Raw genomic sequence first — 20,596 nt, forward strand, 5'->3', positions numbered from 1 at the left:
TATTTACTAAAGTTTGTCCGAGGTGAGAAATTTCTAAATAACGAGACTTCTAGTGTAATCTGTTACACTTGGAATATAATATTATGCGATTAAAGGTTATAAAACGTAACACGAAAACTATTATTATAAAGAATATTCTTTATTCACTTATACAAAATCTAAACACTACCTACAAATTATAATATTTAAAATAACATTGATCAAGTTTATGTAAATGGATTGAGTTGATGAGAAATCACAGCATCGGCAAATGACTATTAAATGGCAAAATACAGCAAAATATTGATTGATTAGGAAGCTGCCATTTAAAAATTAAAACGTTCAATCGATAATAGGATTTCTTGGACTAGAATATAATAGCCAAGTCTGCCTAAAGCTACTATGCGTTGGAATGTGCATTGTTGGTGTTCTCGGATAATCAATAGACGTTTCAGATAACACAGATGCAGTAGGAAATCCTTCAGTGAGACCTACTTTTCTATTCTCTGTAGTGGGAGAGTTGGAAGTAGATTCCGTTTCAGATAATCTATTCTTTATTTCCGTATTTGAATAAAATCGATTATTAATTGCTTGATTCGGCTCTGTACTTGATTGGCCAACGGTAACACTTTCAGAGCCAATGAAATTTCCCGTTGTCGCCCCAACACTTGATTGGCCATCAGAAGGTTTCATTTTCGAATTGAGAATATTTAAATTGGGAGTTTTCGAACCAGAGTTTGGTACAAAATCTATGAAGTCGTTAGGTTTTTGGGGGTAGGTTTGTGGTTTATTGCGGTTGGCTTCGAGCGCTTGCCAGTTGATGAACCAGAACGGTTGTTTGTCGACGGGTAGTTTGCTCAGTCTGTCGACCAACTCTCGGTCTCCGTTCGCTTCGATTGGCAGCCTTTGGGTTGTGACGTCACCTTCGCCGAACCTGTAAATAGCATTTTTGAATTCTGTCTAGTAGTAATATCTACAAGTTTGTCATTTTTTTTAAGAATTCAAAGTAGACCGGTGCCCACAAATTGTTCAAGTATTTTATGCATTACGTAATGAATATAATAACGGAACAATTAAATGTATTCGTCTAACGTGGCATAACATTATTCCACTGAAAATTATTATTTTCAGATTGTGGACGATAGCATAAAGCATCAGACAAGTAATCGATCCTTTCGGGGATCATTTCACTCAGTTCAACTAGTACATACCTAAGTAATCAATGGAATAAATATTTACAAAAACTTTTAAAATTAGTTTTTATTGTCGCCGGTAAGAGCTTGTTGCAGTCAAATTACGACTACCTAGTTGAATACTAAAGCGTGACAAAAAAATTATATTATACAGTATGTTTTCTTTTATTTTTCATAATTGGTTTTAACAAAAATTTAAAAGACGAGTAGGATGAAACTGAAATTTAACATTATAGAAACTAAAAAAAGTTAAAATGCAGACGATGGCCACACGAATGTATATTGCGCAGTTTACATGGGAGCTTTTTTTATCTCAAAGAAAATCTAGCAATGCACGTCGAAATCGCCAAAGTTCGGCGAACTATTTGCACGCATAATATACATACCTATCGCCCAATCCCGCTGCCTCTGTGGTGGTTCTGTTGTACACCTCGGGAAATCCTATAGGCCTGCTGCCAGCGAATCCGGGTCGCTGACCTGTTGCCAATGCCAGCCACATCGCACACAACAGGAATATATGCGCCGCCATGTCCTGTGAATATTAAGTTTAAAAAAAAACACTCGTGAAATGATCATTACATTCAGCTTTATGATCGCGCACCGTTTCGCGTCGCGCGAATTCCCGTGTCGTATGAAAAACAACGTTAGCACCCTTGAGTCACAATGCATTTTACTACAAATTGTGTATGATCCTAAAAACTTAAACACCTAAACAATAGTTAATTTTGTGCGAAAATGTATTGTTTTATACTGACAAGCTATGTGTAATATGTCTAGTAACATACATAAAGCAAAAAATAACAAATGCAATATAGGTTCTAAACCTAAGTAAATAAGATGTTTTTACCAATAAAAATTAAAAAAAGTCGCTTTTAATCCTATTACTAACGATAAATATATAAAGCACGAACACCTACTCACCGTGAAGCATTAATTTTTGCAGTAAACCTTCGGATTGTGCGGCACACAGATGACTGGTTGAAGGAAAAAACAAAACCTACCTTTATCTCGCGTTCTGGCTGCGCTGCGAAGCGCTACACTACGCCATGCGACGCTCTGCTGTGTGTTTGAATTAGTACGAAAAGGTCCTCCGTCGCAAGTTACGAACGAGGATGTAAGTAAAATAAAGTCTTCGATTGCAGCTAATTACGAAAAATGTTTCGATGACAACCAAAGATAGTGACAACTCCTCTCTTCTGAGCCATTAGCGTCCCAGTCCATTAGTTTCTTTTAATGCAAAATATATTTGTTCTAGCAAATAAATTTTGATTGATTTGATATTATACTACTACTACTGGTTATATATGCATTTACAAAAGCGAGCGATTGCTCATTCTCTGGCTGTCCAATTAATGGCTGACCACTGCCCGTGACCAGGCATTAATGAATCGCCAGAGTGAGGATAGAACAAGACAATTCGCTTGTTGGTCTAAATCAGCCTTTTGGATGCGTGCGGGCTACGTGTTGCCTAATAAAAGCACAGTTTAGTAATATTTTGTAATTTTTTTCAAAAAACAAGAAATGGTTTTCTTTATTCACGTAGAAACCAGTGGCCGTGACAAGTCGACAGCTGCCTTATTTGTCTTGTTGTGTTTGTCGCTCAGCTACGACGCCGGTTTAAGGAAAAAAGATGAAACACACCGGTTCATGACGGAAATACCTGTCTTTATGTTATAATTGACCAGTTTTTGTTTCAAATTTTGATAAAATCGATAACAAGTGTTACAAAATAATGCAATTTCAGATTATTTTATTCATTTTGGTCATCGTTATTTGGGTTATCGAATTTATTAGATTTGGTTAGCAGGGTCACTTTTTAAACGCTCGTTTGATAGAAGTGTTGGAATAGGAACACGCAGCTCCACACTAACGCGGATTACTTCGCGGAACTTGGTGATTCGGTATACAATGCTCGTTTTTCATTACGGTAAGTAAAAGCACTCATATAAACTACGCAACGTTCATGCATTCGCGTCGGCATATGAGTTCATATAGTGTGCAGTCGGCATAATGGAAGTGTCTAAGCAACCAATAAAAAATCCATACAAATACCACACACGCGCGTGGGTGTGCGTTGTCCTTTATACTTCGGTGCCTCAATTGATATTTTAACAAAATTAAACGATTAAATAAAAACATACCTTCGATTGGTCTTCTCTGAATATATACAATATTTGCAGTTTTAAAATAAGAACAAATTTCTAAATGGCGTTCCCGAATGACAAAGACATGGAGTTGTTAAAAAAACAGCTTCTAAAAAATACTGCTACTTGTGACAGTATTTATTTGCATTATTTTATTTATTAGCATTTTGGATCGGCGAACTTGTCGGTTAATAGCGTAGATAAATAGAAGAATAAGTATCATTTTATTCAATTTTATAATTTTAGCCGCTGTTCAGCCAATGTCACTTTTGTCAATGTCATGTTTTGAAACTTGACAGCATCTTGAGACTAATTTTGCCATAGATTTAGAAAGGGCTTTTGCAACTTTGCTTTTAGGGTTCATAGAATGGTACACACACACAGAATACAAACCCTATTAGTATGACTCCGCTGTGCATGTGACTATGTAATTTATTACGGCACTCTCAGTGTTCGAGTCAAGCTCCGGTTTTATTCGCGTCCACGTACAGTAGAAATTCCGATTCGGAATTTCGATTCGAAATATCGACTCGGAATTCCGTAAATACGTCACATACTTACGTTTATTTCAGTTCGACAGTTCATACCCATGGATTCAGTAAGTACTTCGTACGGAATACCTACTAATTCTATGGTCGTAGCTCACCAGTAAATCTAAATTGAGAGTTTATATCTATTGAGAGGAATTTTAACAAAAAAGGTCGGACAACACTTTCGACATAGATCAACGACAAGAAAAATATACAGAATTTAATGAATATTTATAAATACAGATAACAGCACATCAACTAACTCAAATCAATTGCAAATCGCCGCTTTTACCGCAACACAGGCCCTTACTTGATCAATGTATTGTCCCTATAAGGATACTAAATTAGTGTAGTCTGTGTAAAATAACCGCTTACTGGAAACTCGCAATTAGTCACGGCACTCAAAGACGTATTAGATTAGGTTCGTCTTGAACGACTGCTTAACTTAAGGGTATCTATTTATTATTCAGATAGTAAAACCTCTGTGGGGGTTTATAATTTGCCCAAATTCCTTCCTAACATTGATAGCGGCGTCACGAAAATTTGCTACAGTAACCAGCGTGAATTTGTAATTTCATCCGAAATTAAGCTTTGCTCGCGATTTTGTACGCTGGTTAAGTCCTTCTCTTGAAGATATTTTTCCAAATTTAATATATGTCGACGATTTATTTCTTCCTGCGTGTGTCGACTCGGCGAATCATTATTAGTGAAGACCAATAAGACGCCATAGATACGGCATTATTTGTAGCTTATGAATTAATTGAATAACTCATTTATTCTCTGTTGTACTTATTTGAGTCGCACTTTTGCTCTCATATAATAAATTTGAGCTATTACTGTAAGCTTCCGTATCGTAGACCACTCCAGATCCTCCCGTGGATATCGTATGAGGCGACTATGGAACACATAGCCTACGCAGCTGATAAGCAACATTAGCATTCCTTAGGAGGGTAGACGTCAGGCAGGCGAGCAGTTTTAAAATCACATCATCTTCAGAATTTTAAGATTGTTTACTTATATATGATGACCGTGGGCTTTACGGGATCATAACTAGGGATCAAGCGGGGATGAAGGAGATTACTATAAGCTTTTGATTGACGTTTCAGTATGACAACCACTTGATACAGTGCTGGAGCCAAAGCGCCCATTCTCTTTTCAGATTTCTAATCCTATATATGTATATATGATAGGTCCTTAATTCAAATAACATCAAAAAGGTTACTTTCCATGAATCGTTTTTTTTTTAATCTTCGTATCGATTCGATACTGAGAAGTAAATCGTATTCTCACAGTTCGCCCTCCTATCTCTGTCTCTTTCCTTTTTATTTCCTAGTGCTCAAACTAGAAATAGCCATTATTTCTATGCTAGTAACCTTAATAAATAGTTTACCTTAACGAATACTCAAATACTTACATAATTTACCTTTCCTTTTGTGTATAATCGTTCATAAGTCTTTCACGTGGATGTTGAGTACATTTAATTTTAAGCCGTCCTTTTCGGTGTAGCCCTATTTTAAAGGTATTAAGTATGCTTCAACTGGAATTGTACTTTCAAATTATCTATGTAAAAGAGGCCCGGTGGACTATTTGTTTTATAAATATCAAGTCTTTATCTATTACAAGGTAGACAGAGCCAGGAGTTGCGAAACTATAAGTAGGATAAGTAAGATCTCTCTAACAACAATAAAAGCTTGTGTCAAAAATGTAATTTTTAAAACGATCTATTTTGTAATATAATAAATTACGAAGTAGGAAAGTAATAAACTTATTACGAAGTCTACGTATACCTATTCAGAAATTCTTGGCACAAGACTTGACTAAAATCAAAGCAAAACAAAATATAATAAATGGCAGTGAAACGACATGCATTGCAGTAAAATTGGCCTAGGTGTTTATCCGCGTTTTATCGCCTGCAAGCTTGACGTTCGAACAGTTAAGTTATATGAATAATGGTCTCAGAGCACGGCAGAGCGCTATGTTGGATAAAGTCAATATAGCACTTCACTCTTGTCCGTTAATTAATGTCTTTAATATGGCAACTGATGAAAGATAGGAAAAATTAATTCTTTTAAATACAAATGGTAGAATTTTCTTCTATTCCTTGTCAATGGTATTGAAAGTCTCGGATAGTAAAGCATGGCGATATTTTTGTAATATTAATGATCCCTTCGACGTAAAGCCATCCTCCGCCCACTATCTAAAGATTCTGGGTGCGATTCTCAGGGCGGGCAAATGACACATGTTTTCATAGTTAGTTGTCAGCGCGGCCGTAGCGGTCGAAACGCTCTGAGAACCACCTTCGAATATCCATACAAAAATTGTAAATGCGAATGAGTCAAGATGTCACGCTTTTACAGCTAAATAGTTGGACCGATTTTAATGAAATTTGGAATACATCGATAACGACCTGAGGTCAAACAGACTAACGCGGGCGTATCAACAGCTAATTTGGAAATAAATTAATACGAATCATAGTAAATTGTGTTGCTCATGCTATTGTAAAATCAAGACAAACAATCGGCAGTTAGCGAAATTTCCCCGAACATGTAATTTTCTGAGCTTTCTTAGAAATCAAAGCTAGTATTTAATAGTCAGAGAAAATTTCGTGACTCGGATTCGTATCACGAATGTTACAACTACAATGACTTCAACCTTCAAGTAAAGCACGAAATCTAGTGTTATTTTTACATCATTCAAAGAAAACTACATTTTATTATTATAATTTTATTTACGACCGTTAAAAAGGTAAATATTTGCTCTATAATTTCACTTTGCAGCTATAACTTCTCGTAAATAAATTGCACATCTGAATATGAATAAACTATACAAAAATAACGTCACCAGTTTTTAGTTCGATATCTTAACTCTGTTACGAAAGTAAACATAAGAGAAAATATAAAGTTATTAGTGTATTAATTACCCTTCGTGTCAAGAATGAATCAGTTCCAGAATCATCATAAGTATCTTTGCAACATTTCGTACCAATTTCAATCACTTTTGGGTAAAAGTCAGTCCAAAATTCAAACGCTTTATAATTCACTGTCTCCGGTGTGCTCATCGTAAAATTCTTTCTGTCAATGATGAGAAAACCTGGCTTTTCTTTTTCGAAAGGCTCCCACACCACATTGATTCCAGAATTTGTAGGATTCGAATACCAAGCAAAATTGGTCCACATTTTCATAATAACATCCGAAATACTCTTATCTCTTATGTCCCATTTACCAAAGTCCTCAGGCAAAGCCAAATGGGGTAGTCCAAAAGTGTAAGTTAAGTCAAAATTATGAGGAACCCCGACCCAATCGGGAATACCCTCGTTCGCAATATCAGAAAACGGCTTCAAGTCAAATCTGTAAAGATATACGGGCGCATGACTGCTTAAGTATTTAGCTAGTTGATACGTCGTGGCTCCATGCACTTTATCCGTGTAAAATTCCAAAAATAGTTTTAATAAAATTGTTTCATTGTTTGTAGGCGGTATAGGCTTGTAGAAAAACGCAACCGCATCTTGTATATGATGTTGATTCGTGAAACATGAGCTATTGTCCACCGTTATATCAGACAAAACAATTTCTTTGCGCATTATATCATACTGAGATTGACTTATGCCAGGTTCATCGTTGTCTTCCTTTTGCAGTTCAAGAGCATCTTCCATATTTGTGAAACCAGTCAAAAACGGCACGGGAGATAAGATTTCATTGAACATTCTGCTTGGTTTATCCGAAAATAAAGATGTTGATATATTGCTAAATTCTTTGTCAATAATGGGTCCCCATTCGGATAAAGGGCCACCTATATCCAAAAGCGCTTGGGCAGGAACTCTTCTTAAACAATCAAGTAGTTGGAAGGTTGGTTTTCTGAAGCAGCTGAAGGCTATTGCAGTTTTATCTACAGTTAGTACTTCTTTACTCGCAGTACTCACTGTGTTTGGTGATAATATGTTTCCACTCATTGCGATTGCTTTCTGGAAGGCTCCTACAGAGTACGGTGCTACTAGATGGATCCCAACACTCACGGCTCCTGCTTCGTGACCCATGATACATATATTTTCTGGGTCCCCACCAAAACTTTCAATGTTGTTTTTGATCCAAGCCATAGCAGCTATTTGATCTAAAATTCCATAATTCCCAGTAGCTTCGTTGTCCAGTGTTGAGAAGAATCCGAAAATGTTCAATCGATAGGCGACAGAAATAAATATCACCTGTAAATAAATAACAAAATAATATTTAAATGACATTTTCTAAATTATTGCAACACTATGAGGACTTAAACATTTGTCATATTAAATAGAATTTTAATTTGTCATATTAAATGGATATCCCTACATCCAAGGAAGGCAGCAAAATTAAAGTGAGGATGGAAGACCAAATTTACACGATACAGGAGAAAAGGTGAGCTCAAATAACCAAATAAAAAACATTATGACTGTCTGAACGAGTTTCATAAACAGTAATGACCGTTTAACAGTAATTAAGTGTAGAGAAGAGTAAAGGCACATGAAAGCTTTACTATTCTCTATATAGATGAGAATTTTAGTAGAGAAGAGAAAAGGTTGCATTTGAGCTTTAATATTCTTTTTAGAGGAGAATTTTAACGCGCACTACAATTTAAAAGAAAATTTGAAGTAGGTAGAATTTTAGTAGAGAAGAGAAAAGGTTGCATTTGAGCTTTACTATTCTTTTTAGAGGCGAATTTTAACGCGCACTACAATTTAAAAGAAAATTTGAAGTAGGTACCTTATACTTCCAAACGAGATGAAAAGGGTTCAAGTAGTTAGGGCTGCCGCGGACGAAGCTGCCCCCGTGAAACCACACGATCGTGGGAAACTTGTCTGTTTTGTAACCTGGAAAAATAAAATGGTACTTACTTTAATCAAGATTTTTAATTACCACGTTTGCTGTTAAGATTTCATATCCAGCCATAGATTCAAGAAGAGGAAAGAAAGTATCCATAAGTGGCTCGAAGAGGATGAAAAATGTCCTATGATCCAAAGTGGATCGGAGTGGACGGTGGATTCAAGTGGAAGGAGTTGTTACGCGTAATATAAAAAATACCAATGGACATTTAATTCCCATCTGAAAAACAAAAATTGCAAAATATTAAAAACTCAAACTTTACTTTTAGACGTTAATCTCTGAAAATATTTTAAGTAGGAACATAGAGAATTTTATTTTATCTGCGTTATATTATTATTATGATATCTATGTTGAACTTTATTTAATTCATGTAATTTATATACCTAAACTTTCCTTAGGAATCACTCTATCAATTGGTGAAAATCCTCATGAAAATCTGAGCACGTGTTTTTTGAGTTTATCGCGAACAGAGGACTTAGAGAAGTAGAAGACTTTCTTTTATAAGTAATATCAGTCAAATGACACACATTTCCGTATTTTGCTAAATGCAATATAGTCAGCACAATTCTTACAAAAAGTTGCCAATGCCGAGCAACGTTAGTGAATGACATAAAAGTTATAGATCAGTTCAGGTATTATATAGGTCACGGCTAGATTAGGACTAGGTCAATATTATCGCTGAAACTCGCAAAGTCACGAAATTCTTGCATTAATGACATTTGCTCAGCTTTATAGACTAGTGTATTGCTTTGAATCACTAGAGGCGCGTTTCGGCTTCGCTTGAGTAAATCAATCAATACATATAATAAAATTGAAGAAAGGCCAAATTTGTACATTAAATATTTTTTAAAAATTCTTCATGGAATATACTTAGTTACTGATATAGACGACGAAAAAACAGTTTTGGAAATTTATGTCTGTCTGAACGCGCATCACTCGAAATCTACTGGACCGATTTACTGGAAATTTGGTATCTAGGTACCTTATATACCGGGTTAACATCTTAGACATATTTTATCCCGGTAAATGGTCAGGTTCCCGTAGGATAATTGAAAAACTAATTATGAATAAAAATACCTCAGAATCCCGAGTTAAAATCTTATAGACATTTCATCCCGGAAATTAAGGAGGGTCCTGAAGGAAAATTAGATACATTTCATCCCGGTAAATGGTCAGGTTTCCGTAAGATAATTGAAAAACTAATCATTATAAATCAAAAAATTCTCGGAATCCCGGGTTAATATCTTATAGACATTTCATCCCGGAAAATTTCCTGTAGGAAAATTAAAATAACAATTCACGGAGCCGATTTACTTTAAAATTTTGTAGAAAGGTGTAAACAAAATATAAACAAATTGTTTTTATCGATAAAAGTCTGATATAGATATAATTAGAATTTTCAATTTAATTTTGTTATATTTTAGTTTTGAACATAAAGACTTTTAAAACGCCCGGTTATGGTTTCACTCAGATAAAATGATATATATATTGTACTTCCGAAATAAATCACTAGATGGCACCGCTAAAACTTTTAAATATCTAAATCACGCCATAGCGTGATACAGAGACACCATAGTGTCTCTCTCACAAATCCATACTAATGTAATCCATAAAGTAATGAATACGTGTTTCAGAATTTTCTGAAAATTAACCCTCAACCCCTTCATAAGGTGAAAGATTGTATGGAACTTAATACAATTTTCAAGATGAAAAGCTGAAAATTGGCACACTTACTTTTTGTAGTAAATAACACTAATAGTAAATACAAAAAATGTTTAATTTACGTTTGTGGTTGATAAAAAACCAGGACGTAAAAAGTCATGGAAAATGGGACGGAATTCGTTGCAGAAAGCGGGAGTGGGAGTAGGAGCGGGAAATGGGAAGGAGACACGTAGTGGGAAACAGGACGGGACACATTGCAAAAAACATGATGGGACAATATGCATATAGCAGGAAGCGGGATTGGACTAGTTTGCGGGACGAGACACGCAGTCGGAAACAGGAAATAGAACTAAAGATGAGAATAAATGCGAAGTTGAATCATATATCTTTCCCAGTCTTACAGAGTACGCGATAAAAAAATTTTTTGCTATGAAATTCACGCGGGCGAAGCCGCGGGCAAAAGCTAGTCCAAAATAAATTATTTTGGACACAGCTTCCTCTTAAATCACTATATCTATTTTAAAAACCCGCATCAAAATCCGTTGTGTAGTTTTTAAAGATCTAAGCAAATATTTGCATGCAAATAAATTAATCGCATTGAATTAAATAGGGACAGCTGTCTGTCCCTATATGCTTACATACAGACAGTGGGAAGCGGCTTCGTTTTATACTATGCAGTGATTTATTTAATTTAGTCTTATAGCATTATATTGAGTTATATTAGACATCATATTATAGTTTCACACAGCTAGGTATTTTATTAGGTCAATAGGCATTGGAATTGTCAGCAATTACACAGTATAAAAATGAGTAACTACTGCCAATCGGTGACTAATTCAGCGCTTCAACTATGTGTGTTTCTACTGTGACATTTTCATAGAATAAGCGCTAACGTTTTTCCCCGCTTAATTGTTAAGTGGAAGTTTATCAGATTAACAAGATTTTATTTTATAGTAATACATAGTAGGCATGATACTAAGTACCACAGTCTATGGACAGAAGTATGTTATTTCATATTGATGCGTTCCGATACTGCATTGTTTAGTAGTATTTACATAAGAACCATACTATTATAAATGTGTGTGTGTTTGTTTGTCCGTCTTTCACGTCAAAGCAGAGCAACGGATTAAGGTGATTTTTAGATGGAGAGCTGGAGAGTGTCATAGGCTTTTTGCAGCGGAAGGAGCCACGGGCAACGGGTAGTAAACTATATAATCATGCGTCTTTTGATGAAATGCAATCGTTCAGCTGTTTAGACAGATTTTATAAATAGTAAATTATAAAAATACATGACAATCATTTTATCAAAATATTACTTAATCAAGATTTTCTTATAAAAACCTGTCAAGGGAAAATGAGTTTCCCCTCAATAAACAAATTCAGAATTATTTACACAATAAATTAGGGAAGAAAAAATACAGGCGATTTTCCTTGTCCAAAGCTTATCAGATGAGAAGAATGGACGTATTTTGGAATATAAAACAGACGCGGGATGAGATGGACCACTATTGTTTTTATTTAGAAAAAGAAGTAAAAAAAAAATGCAAAAAGCTAATAATAACATTAAAACAAACAAAACTGCTGATACAGATAAACAAAAAAACACAATAAAAGCTCGTAAAAAACTGACAATCACCTCTGTGGCGTAGTGGTCACCATGCTAAATATCAGGATTTGATTCCTAGCGCGGGCAAATATTGCATGTTGTGCCGGTACAGGGAATGTCACAGATAGTCAAAAAACACAGATACGTTGAATAAGTTGAAAGAGTTTTTAAGACTATACTCCGGGAGTTAAAAATCCTAACAAAACGAATGACAAGTGAACTATTCTTATCGACACGTCTTTCATTCTGACTCATAAATTAGGTATAATCTACAAGAGATTTTTCTAGAAAATGTTATATTGAGCTGGGAGAAACAGGTCTGAGCTAGAGAGCTCATCGATGTTATCCTTTATATTACGATTTAGTATGGAAGAAGCTTTGAAAAAAAAATATCCCTCTCTCTCATGTTAGCCGTTGGTAACATTCTTGGCTGTTTCTTGGCACCCTGAAGCTCGATACAATTTATTAGATTCGGCTATTGTTTAACATATTCCGGGTTGAATTCGGGGTTGTAGCTCCGCGAAGCCCGGATCGGTGTAAAAAGTAAACCTCGTAAATTCGATCATAAGATTTTTGTCTGAGTTGACGACACGATAAGCTAATTCGTTAAGTAAAATTTTCACGTTATTGTAAAAAAATCTGAAGCAATAATGGGTAGAAAATAAAACTGAAATCCATGTCCATATTTTGTTAGCTGCTACCCAGCGTGATGTTCACACCCTCGACTTATATCTACTGGTTTAAAACAATTCCTCTGAGATGTACTGAGCTCGGCTTCGTCAAAAGAATTTTATAAGTACTCTATCCTTAGCGGAGTCAAGATATTACAAATAAGAGTTCTTTTTTCTAACGTTTTTTGCATGGTTTCGGTTGCTCCTTGAAACGTTTTTTTTTTCCAAATTGTAATAAAAATTCGGCACGTTATCCTATCCTCGACCTATTGTCACTAAGTTATAAAATTTGATTTAAATAACCGGCCAAGTGCATGTCGGACCAACACATACACGCACTCGTTATATCTGAGTACTAATGCTTTTGAATTCCTGACACATTGGTTCTAAGGAAATTGGCATTGGCAAATTGAAAACTTTAAAGCTGAATAATTTACGAACAGTTTACTAAATCCAAAAATGGTCTACCCATACCTCTAATATTTTTAAAAGAACTATCCAACAAAACACCCACTAATAGGAAAGATGAAAAAAAAATTTTTTTTAATATATTTTTTTTTACCACTTTGTCGGCGTGATTAATGGTATACCCAAACCAAATTACATCATTCTAGTAGTAATAGTTATTGAGCTACCATCCGGACGGACGGACAGACGAACTGTAAGGGTTCCTTGTTTGTAGGACTACGGAATCCTAAAACCTTTCGAAGAACGGATAGCTAATCTTATAATTTACTAGATGTTGCCCGGGGCTTCGCTCCCGTTTGAATTTCGTTATAAAAAGTACCCTATGTGTTACTCCAGGGTGCTCCAGGTTATGTTCTACTTGTGCACTAAATTTCATAACAATCCGTCCAGTAGATTCTGCGTGAAAGAATAACAAACATACACACATACACTCTCAAAAACTTTCGCATTTATTATATAGGAGGATGTATAGATAAAGTGTAGTAAGTTACTGTGAGAATTTTACATTTAGGTCAAATAAAGCTATACGTAAAGCATAACTCGCAATAAAATGTTAACTTTGATTTAATTTCTTTAACTAGAAATGTTGAAAAATGGTATGCATTTCCATTGCATGCGATATTACATGACTTCAGTGACTAGGTACTTGCCTTACTTTCACATTCTTTGAAATTCTACTTGAATAGGCTGCAACTATAAATAGTAAGATTATGATTCTTAGTAATCAGCTTAATAATAAGTATATCAACTTATTTGTAGGCTTGTCATATGGTTAGATGAGGAGGGTTGACGTCATCCGGTCGGTTGTCAAATCACAGGCGAATCTACAAAATTTTAATAGTTTTTTTTTTTAACTTCCGGGCTTCATGGCGTCACAGCACCGATCCCATCTGGTAACAGGCGACGTTGAAAGAGTGGGGTTAATGAGGAAAATAGCCTATTTTCCTCAACACTACGTCTGTCCGTGGTATCGTAGCCCCCATCACGATAAACAAATTTTGATCTAGATTGTTTTTAACATGATTTCAATGAAACTACTTACTTCTTAGCGAGGCATCTAGACCGAGAATTTCTAACGAGTTTTTTAAATAAAATATTTACCATTAATAATATACACTACATTTATACGAGTTAATTTTGTAGCGGTTAAATTTACAAACATAAAAAAACTATTAAGTAAATTTTAACCCTTTTGCGTGATGTTTTACTGAACTAATTAACAACTTTCATAAATATTCAAAGTGTCATATGATTTTCAAAAGTACGCTATTGCGTGTACTGTATATAAAATAAATAGGTATATTCACCATCAATTTCAGTCTAACTTATATTGGAAGTTGTTAAACTATTCGCCTTAACAAAAGCTATAGCAAAACATAGGACCTGTTACACTGCTTGATATAAAGTATCTGATAGTATCTTTATCTATATGTAATTTATCGTACAGATAGCGTTAAAAATTGTATTCCACAAGTGTTGAATAGCGCTAACTGGGAGATATTTTCAGTAAATCTGTATACATACAGGCATATGATGTCGATAATGTATATAGGCTATTATGTACTTCATTATTAAGTGGTGCAACAGGCCTTTAAAAACATTCAGTGTCTGTCAGCTTACAATAGGATATTTTGTGAGGAAGTGGTGAAATCAGCTAAGATTAAGACCGCAAGTCTATTTTACAAATTATCAGAAAAAATAATAGTAAGAAAATTAACACGTCACGTAAAATTAATCTAGAAAACAGATAAACAATTGTTTGATCGGCGCATTTGCGTCGTATTGTTTAGATACATTATTATTATTAAATCGCAAGTAAATCACATCAATATGAAAAAGTGTACCGAACTCTTTGAGACCTAATTACTACTGAATAATATCAATCGACTGTTTTGATCAAGTTTGCCAAAGTTCAATTAAATCGCAGAAATCCAAATATCTGTGAACATTGGCTTTTAGGGTGTAATCACTACATAATTAGTATAAAAGTGGTTGAGATAACAAACAAACTTAATTTCGCAAATGTAATATAATATTAGTAAAGCAAGGATTAGTATTAAATATAGAAAAAAAAATGTGTAGAGTTTTGCCCTTGTCCTTCTTGTAAGAATATGACATCAGTCCAACCTCTATTATGTTTATGTCCCATTACTTCGTAATATGATACTGAAATCATGTGGTATTATATTATACATGCTGACATTAGCCTTCTACCAACTCTGATCTCATTGCGAGGCCACTTCTTTTAAAACCATGTTTTTCTAGACATTAGAAAAGATAAAGATAAAAAATATATTATTTGCTAAAACACGTGTGTCAAATATAGTTACAGTCGCTGCGTATTTAAATTGTTTATTTTTTTAAAAGAAAAAGAAAAAACAATTTAAATACGATAAACCCGAATGCTCCTGAGTTTAAATGCATAGTTGCGGGAGTGTGAATTTATAATTGTGGTGCTGATTGACCATTTTAGGCAGCAAATTAACTTTTTTCAACAAGAAGATTAAAACAGCTACATATAAAATATCTAAATAGACATGGATTTGGGTATTATAAGCAAAGGAGACAATTAAATAATCTCCTCACAAATAAAAGCAGAATAAACATTAGGGATTGTGCACTTAAAAACACACGGTTCTAGACAAATTCATATAAATGTTGATCTGAGACAAAAATAATAAAAAAATACAAAAAATACAGTGAATTCGTATTCACTGTATTTTTTGTATTTTTACTAAATTGTACAAGAAATATATAAGTACCAAAAAAGGTAAATATTCGTCAAATGCGACCTGTATAATATTCATATCATACAGCAATCCGATTAATGTCATCGTATTGTACAGTCAGCATACAAACACAAAATTAATTGCGATTTCACATCTATTACCACGTCATAAAGGTCTATGCAGGATACATTGACATGCATGTTGCCTGTACTGGCTCCAGGTAAGTATGATTCATCGTTTCTGTAACAAACTATAACTAAGGAACTAACTGCTAGGCCAAGTGGCAATGAAGTTGGCCGCCCGCAGGCCCTCGAAATGGCTTTCTTATCAGATTGAGGGGGACCTTGTGATTCCCAAAACTGGGTTAACGAAGGACTTCTTATGCCATTTCTTTTGTTGCTTATATTTTTTTAATGATTTGATTGAAAGGTATAGCCTGTGGGTAAAACTTTATTGTAGTTGAAACTTTTGGCTTGAAATGATCGAACCGCTATTTAATAATTTATAATATGAACATAATAAAAAACTAATTGTGTATACCCATCATTGATTTCCGGGATGAGACGCCGCGGATCCAGTAGATTTTTTAAAAATTTCTTTTGAAATGTTTTTTTTTCTAAGTTAGTAATGTTGAAAAAAATCACACAACAAAGAAAAAAGAAATAATCAAACATTCGAATCCCTAATATTATTATTCATAGTACATATCCATAAAAGCCAGTGATCTGTTTACATATGGGCTATGTATGTTTACGTCCAGATTATGCCTTCGAACATATTAGAATGTATTGGGTGTCAATCGATCCTCTTCTCAGAACGGGACATGAATGACATATTTAGGGTTGAATACGTTAAGCTAAATTGGTGGGTCACTATCTACCAGCATCCAAAATCAATGCAAATTCGTCACTATTACCGCCACATAGAGTCCATTCATACTATAATAGTATTTAAATTATCTGCCTTAGAAAATAGTAGTGGTGAACATAGGACACCTTGAAGTGTTTAGTTGATTGCGGTTTGAGTTGAGTATTATCTTTTATTAAAAGAACTACATAATATGTTTATTTATAATATTTTAGATATAATAAAGTACTCTCTAACAGAGATTTATGCATCTTCGCAGAGAAATATCTATTAGAAAATACTTGAAAATACTTCTGTTGGAATGAAAAATTACAAGGCGATTCAAAATCCCGCGGCCTAGCCCCCGTGCTAATTTTGATATCACGGCAGATCTAAAAGACGTAGGTAGTTACGTAATTTAAAATAAATATGAACTTATTATCATAAATCTACCGAAAGGGTCGAAAATAATTTTGGTTCGTTGTGAATGTCCGGCATTCGCAGAGGGATGGCATCTCCCAATATTATAAATAGCGCAAGGCGTTTGACCAAAAATTTAAGGGTCTCCAAGTGTCCCGGTTTGTTGGGGACATGACTCATTTATCCTTAGGGACGTGGGCAGTCTATTCGTCATCTATTGACGTACTCAACTACGAAGACGATTTATCTCATAATCATGTCTTATCTTATACCTAAGATATGATACGATTTATGATACGAATTGAAGATTATTACGTTGTTGGTGAGTTCGTCATAGCGAGGTTGCTAGCCATCGCCTACGAAAAAATACCTCTAGTCCGTTCAGACCTTTCTCTTGATAGACTTTTACAATCTGCGAGGGAGCAGAAGCAGCTGCATTATGTGCAATGATTTTGCTATTTATATGCAACTGAAGTAGTGACCTTTGCGTGCTAGCTTACGACGTAAATACGAGTATATTAAAATTCAACACTCATCAAAAATTAAATTTCTCATTACATTTGTAGTTAAAAAAATATATTGAAATTATTTTACATTTTACTGTCGATACGTATAAATAATTCAAGTGGGTTCTATTGATATTAGAAAAGGTTATTTAGTCACGGGATTTAAGGGCGATTATTCGCTGTCTATTACAATAAGTTAACCCAAAACGACCCTTTTCACCTTATCATGGTGGCAATTTTTGTTTGTATCCCTTTTAGAGATTTAATAAAGAAAGGGTATTCCTTTCTTTATTGTGCGCTGTGGAATGGAAATTATAAAGACGACGAAAAGAAATTATTTATTCGGAATTTTATTCCAATTATTTGAATAAAATTGTTCCTAATGAGGATATTTTTTAATGTCGTGAGAAAAATTTATGGTTAAATAAGAATTCAGAACGGCGATGGTTTGCTTCAACCATTTACTATTGACTAGAAATAAATCATATATTCCCAAATACAAAGCGTATCTAGTCTTTGACAACTATGTATTGCCAGAAAAAAAATCTTAAAATTAAATATTTAAGGTAAGCATTTGTGAGTTTGTATGTTTGAGGCTTCTTTTCACCATTAGAAAGATCCAAGATAGATATATTTTATCTCAAAATTCCCACAAAAGCGAACCCCCGGGCAACATCTAGTATCGAATAGATTTAAAGTTCAATCGATGCCGACGAGACACACGTTGTCTCTCTGTATGTCTTTGATAACACTTCTCACATGAGAGGTAAGTTGTCTAACGTCCTCTGACCTGATTGCCAGGTGTTTGAGTGTAAGTTAGTTTACTCAATCACGCGAAATCTATAACAGAACAGATTGACATTTGGCACACAGTTAAAATATTGTCTGTAATTTCATATAGGGTGCCTATACCTAAACCCAAATTTATCGTGGAATTTCGTCCTAGGATGTTGCTATATCATGTAAAAAACTCTAACAGGTAGCAAGCTTAGATCAACAGAAAGAAAAAAATAGCCGGTAGCAAGTTAAGACTGAAAATGGCGAAAATGGAAATCTGAATAATGGCGTGATGTAAAATTTAACGGTCACATATTTGTCTTCATGATAAGAAGTGTTCAGAATTTCACCGCTATCCGTTTTTTGCCAAATATGATCAATCAAAGTCGAAACCTTAACCGCCTTAGAGTTGGTTTCACCAGTGAACATTGACGTTAACTTTAACCCGCGCTGAAAAACGCAAAATAGGCTATTTTGTCTAAACGTCAGAGGCGTGCAGGTTACCTAAATTCAACATCATATTTGACTGGCGCAACCCACCCTGACTCTCTCAAGAATAGTTTGTCTTTGCAACGATACTTTTATATTTGATAATCTCCCAAAAAGTGATTTTATGTATCTTTTAAGTTCCAAATGCGTTTTGAAAATGTATTGTGATTCTACCTGACTGGTTCCACCTTAGAATAGGACCCCTCTATGACCTTGGATGTCGTACAAGGCGACACAAAGCTTTGGCAGCTGATAGGCAACAATATAATTCCCAAAGAGTATTGACGTCAGGCAGGCGGCTGGTTGTAAAATAACAAACGAATCTACATTTTTTAAAAATTAGGTACTTTATACGTTGATCACGCGCTTCAAAGCGCTACGGACCCAAAAGCAAAAAGAAATACGCTTAGTGTGCATATATATATAGAGAGAGAGTATTGTGCAGTGGATTTATTAATGATCTTTTGCGATTGGCGATATTTTTGTTAATAGCACTATAAAACATAGAAGTGACTTTTAAAAGTTTTATAAACTGAAATACTGAAAGGAAACAAGTATTTTATTAGAGTATTAAGTTTCTAAATAGGTTTAAGCGTAAATGATCTAAGACCATATTAAATTAGATGATTAACAGTACTTGCCATCAGGTACGTAAACGTTCAAGTAAAGGCAATCTTCGGAAAATTCTTTCTTGCGCGGCTCCTCCAATTGCGTATCCAATAGCTTAATAAACAGCTCATCGTGTCTTGGTACCGTTGCGCCTACAGCTTCATCCTTCTCGTCTTTCTTCATAGGGTCCTGCTGCATGCAATCTGGCGCGTATGTTGTGGCGTTTCTTACCCCATCCCAACGGGGCAAATCGCTGACCTCAGGAGGAGTAAACCTTCTGAAGTCTATCGGTGGCTGGGCGAAAGGGATCCCCACGTACGCCGCAATCCGCTTAGTACGGAATCTCGTCATATACATTCCCGCGATCGTCCCTTGATTCACCAAGTTTATTTGTGGAGGCTCCCGGGCCGCGAATGCCGGATGCGTCAACAATACCAACACAACAACTCGAATCATTTTCGAATGTAACGGACACTTTGAAAATAGAATTGTCAGTATTTAAAAATAGAACGCTCGGGATTTAATTTCCGACGCGACTGGCATGTCATTTGTTTTGTTTATTTGAATATAACACTTTCGGATGAGTTTCCACTTCGCGCTATGTTTGAGCGGGTGGTGGGCGAAGGGCGACCGGGCGCGGCGGTGGTGCGTTACTGTTTCTCGTGCAGACTTCGGTTCGTAAACAGTGGGGCTGTCCGTTGTTATAGCGACCAAGGAATTGCTTTTGTATACTTTAAGATATTTAGAAGTGGCTATTTATTGAGCAGGTATCACTTGATGTTATTTAAGAGGGTATATACCTAAATAATAGATATATATTGTAAATAATATACAAAATCAATGAGAAATGAAAAATAACACAATATCAAATACTAAAATCACGCGTTAACACACCGAATAATCCAAAGTAAATAAGCCTAGTGACCAGCATATTATTTGAAATCCTTCCACAAAAAACTTGTAGCATTCTAGTATTACCAGTTTTTTGTAGATTAATCGGGATAGGATCAAAACAAGGTGTCATTTAACCAAATCTAGCTACTAATGCAGCATTTTTCCTCATTAATAGAAACTTCTCCAATCCTAATATGTCGACGATATCATCAAACATGTC

General features: G+C 35.0%; 1 protein-coding gene across 1 annotated transcript; it reads right to left on the minus strand.

Moving 5' to 3' along the window:
• Positions 1-118: 118 nt before the first annotated feature.
• Positions 119-20,390, minus strand: LOC128675192 (uncharacterized protein). The gene is made up of 5 exons (XM_053754436.2): positions 19,515-20,390; positions 8,580-8,686; positions 6,811-8,044; positions 1,559-1,706; positions 119-913 (listed from the first exon to the last, which is right to left on the minus strand). Exons 1-5 carry the CDS (start codon positions 19,936-19,938, stop codon positions 322-324), a joined length of 2,505 nt encoding a protein of 834 aa, XP_053610411.1. The 5' UTR covers positions 19,939-20,390; the 3' UTR covers positions 119-321.
• Between the last annotated feature and the right edge of the window lie 206 nt (positions 20,391-20,596).

This window comes from Plodia interpunctella, chromosome 14, assembly GCF_027563975.2.
Source record: "Plodia interpunctella isolate USDA-ARS_2022_Savannah chromosome 14, ilPloInte3.2, whole genome shotgun sequence".
NCBI lineage: Eukaryota > Metazoa > Arthropoda > Insecta > Lepidoptera > Pyralidae > Plodia > Plodia interpunctella.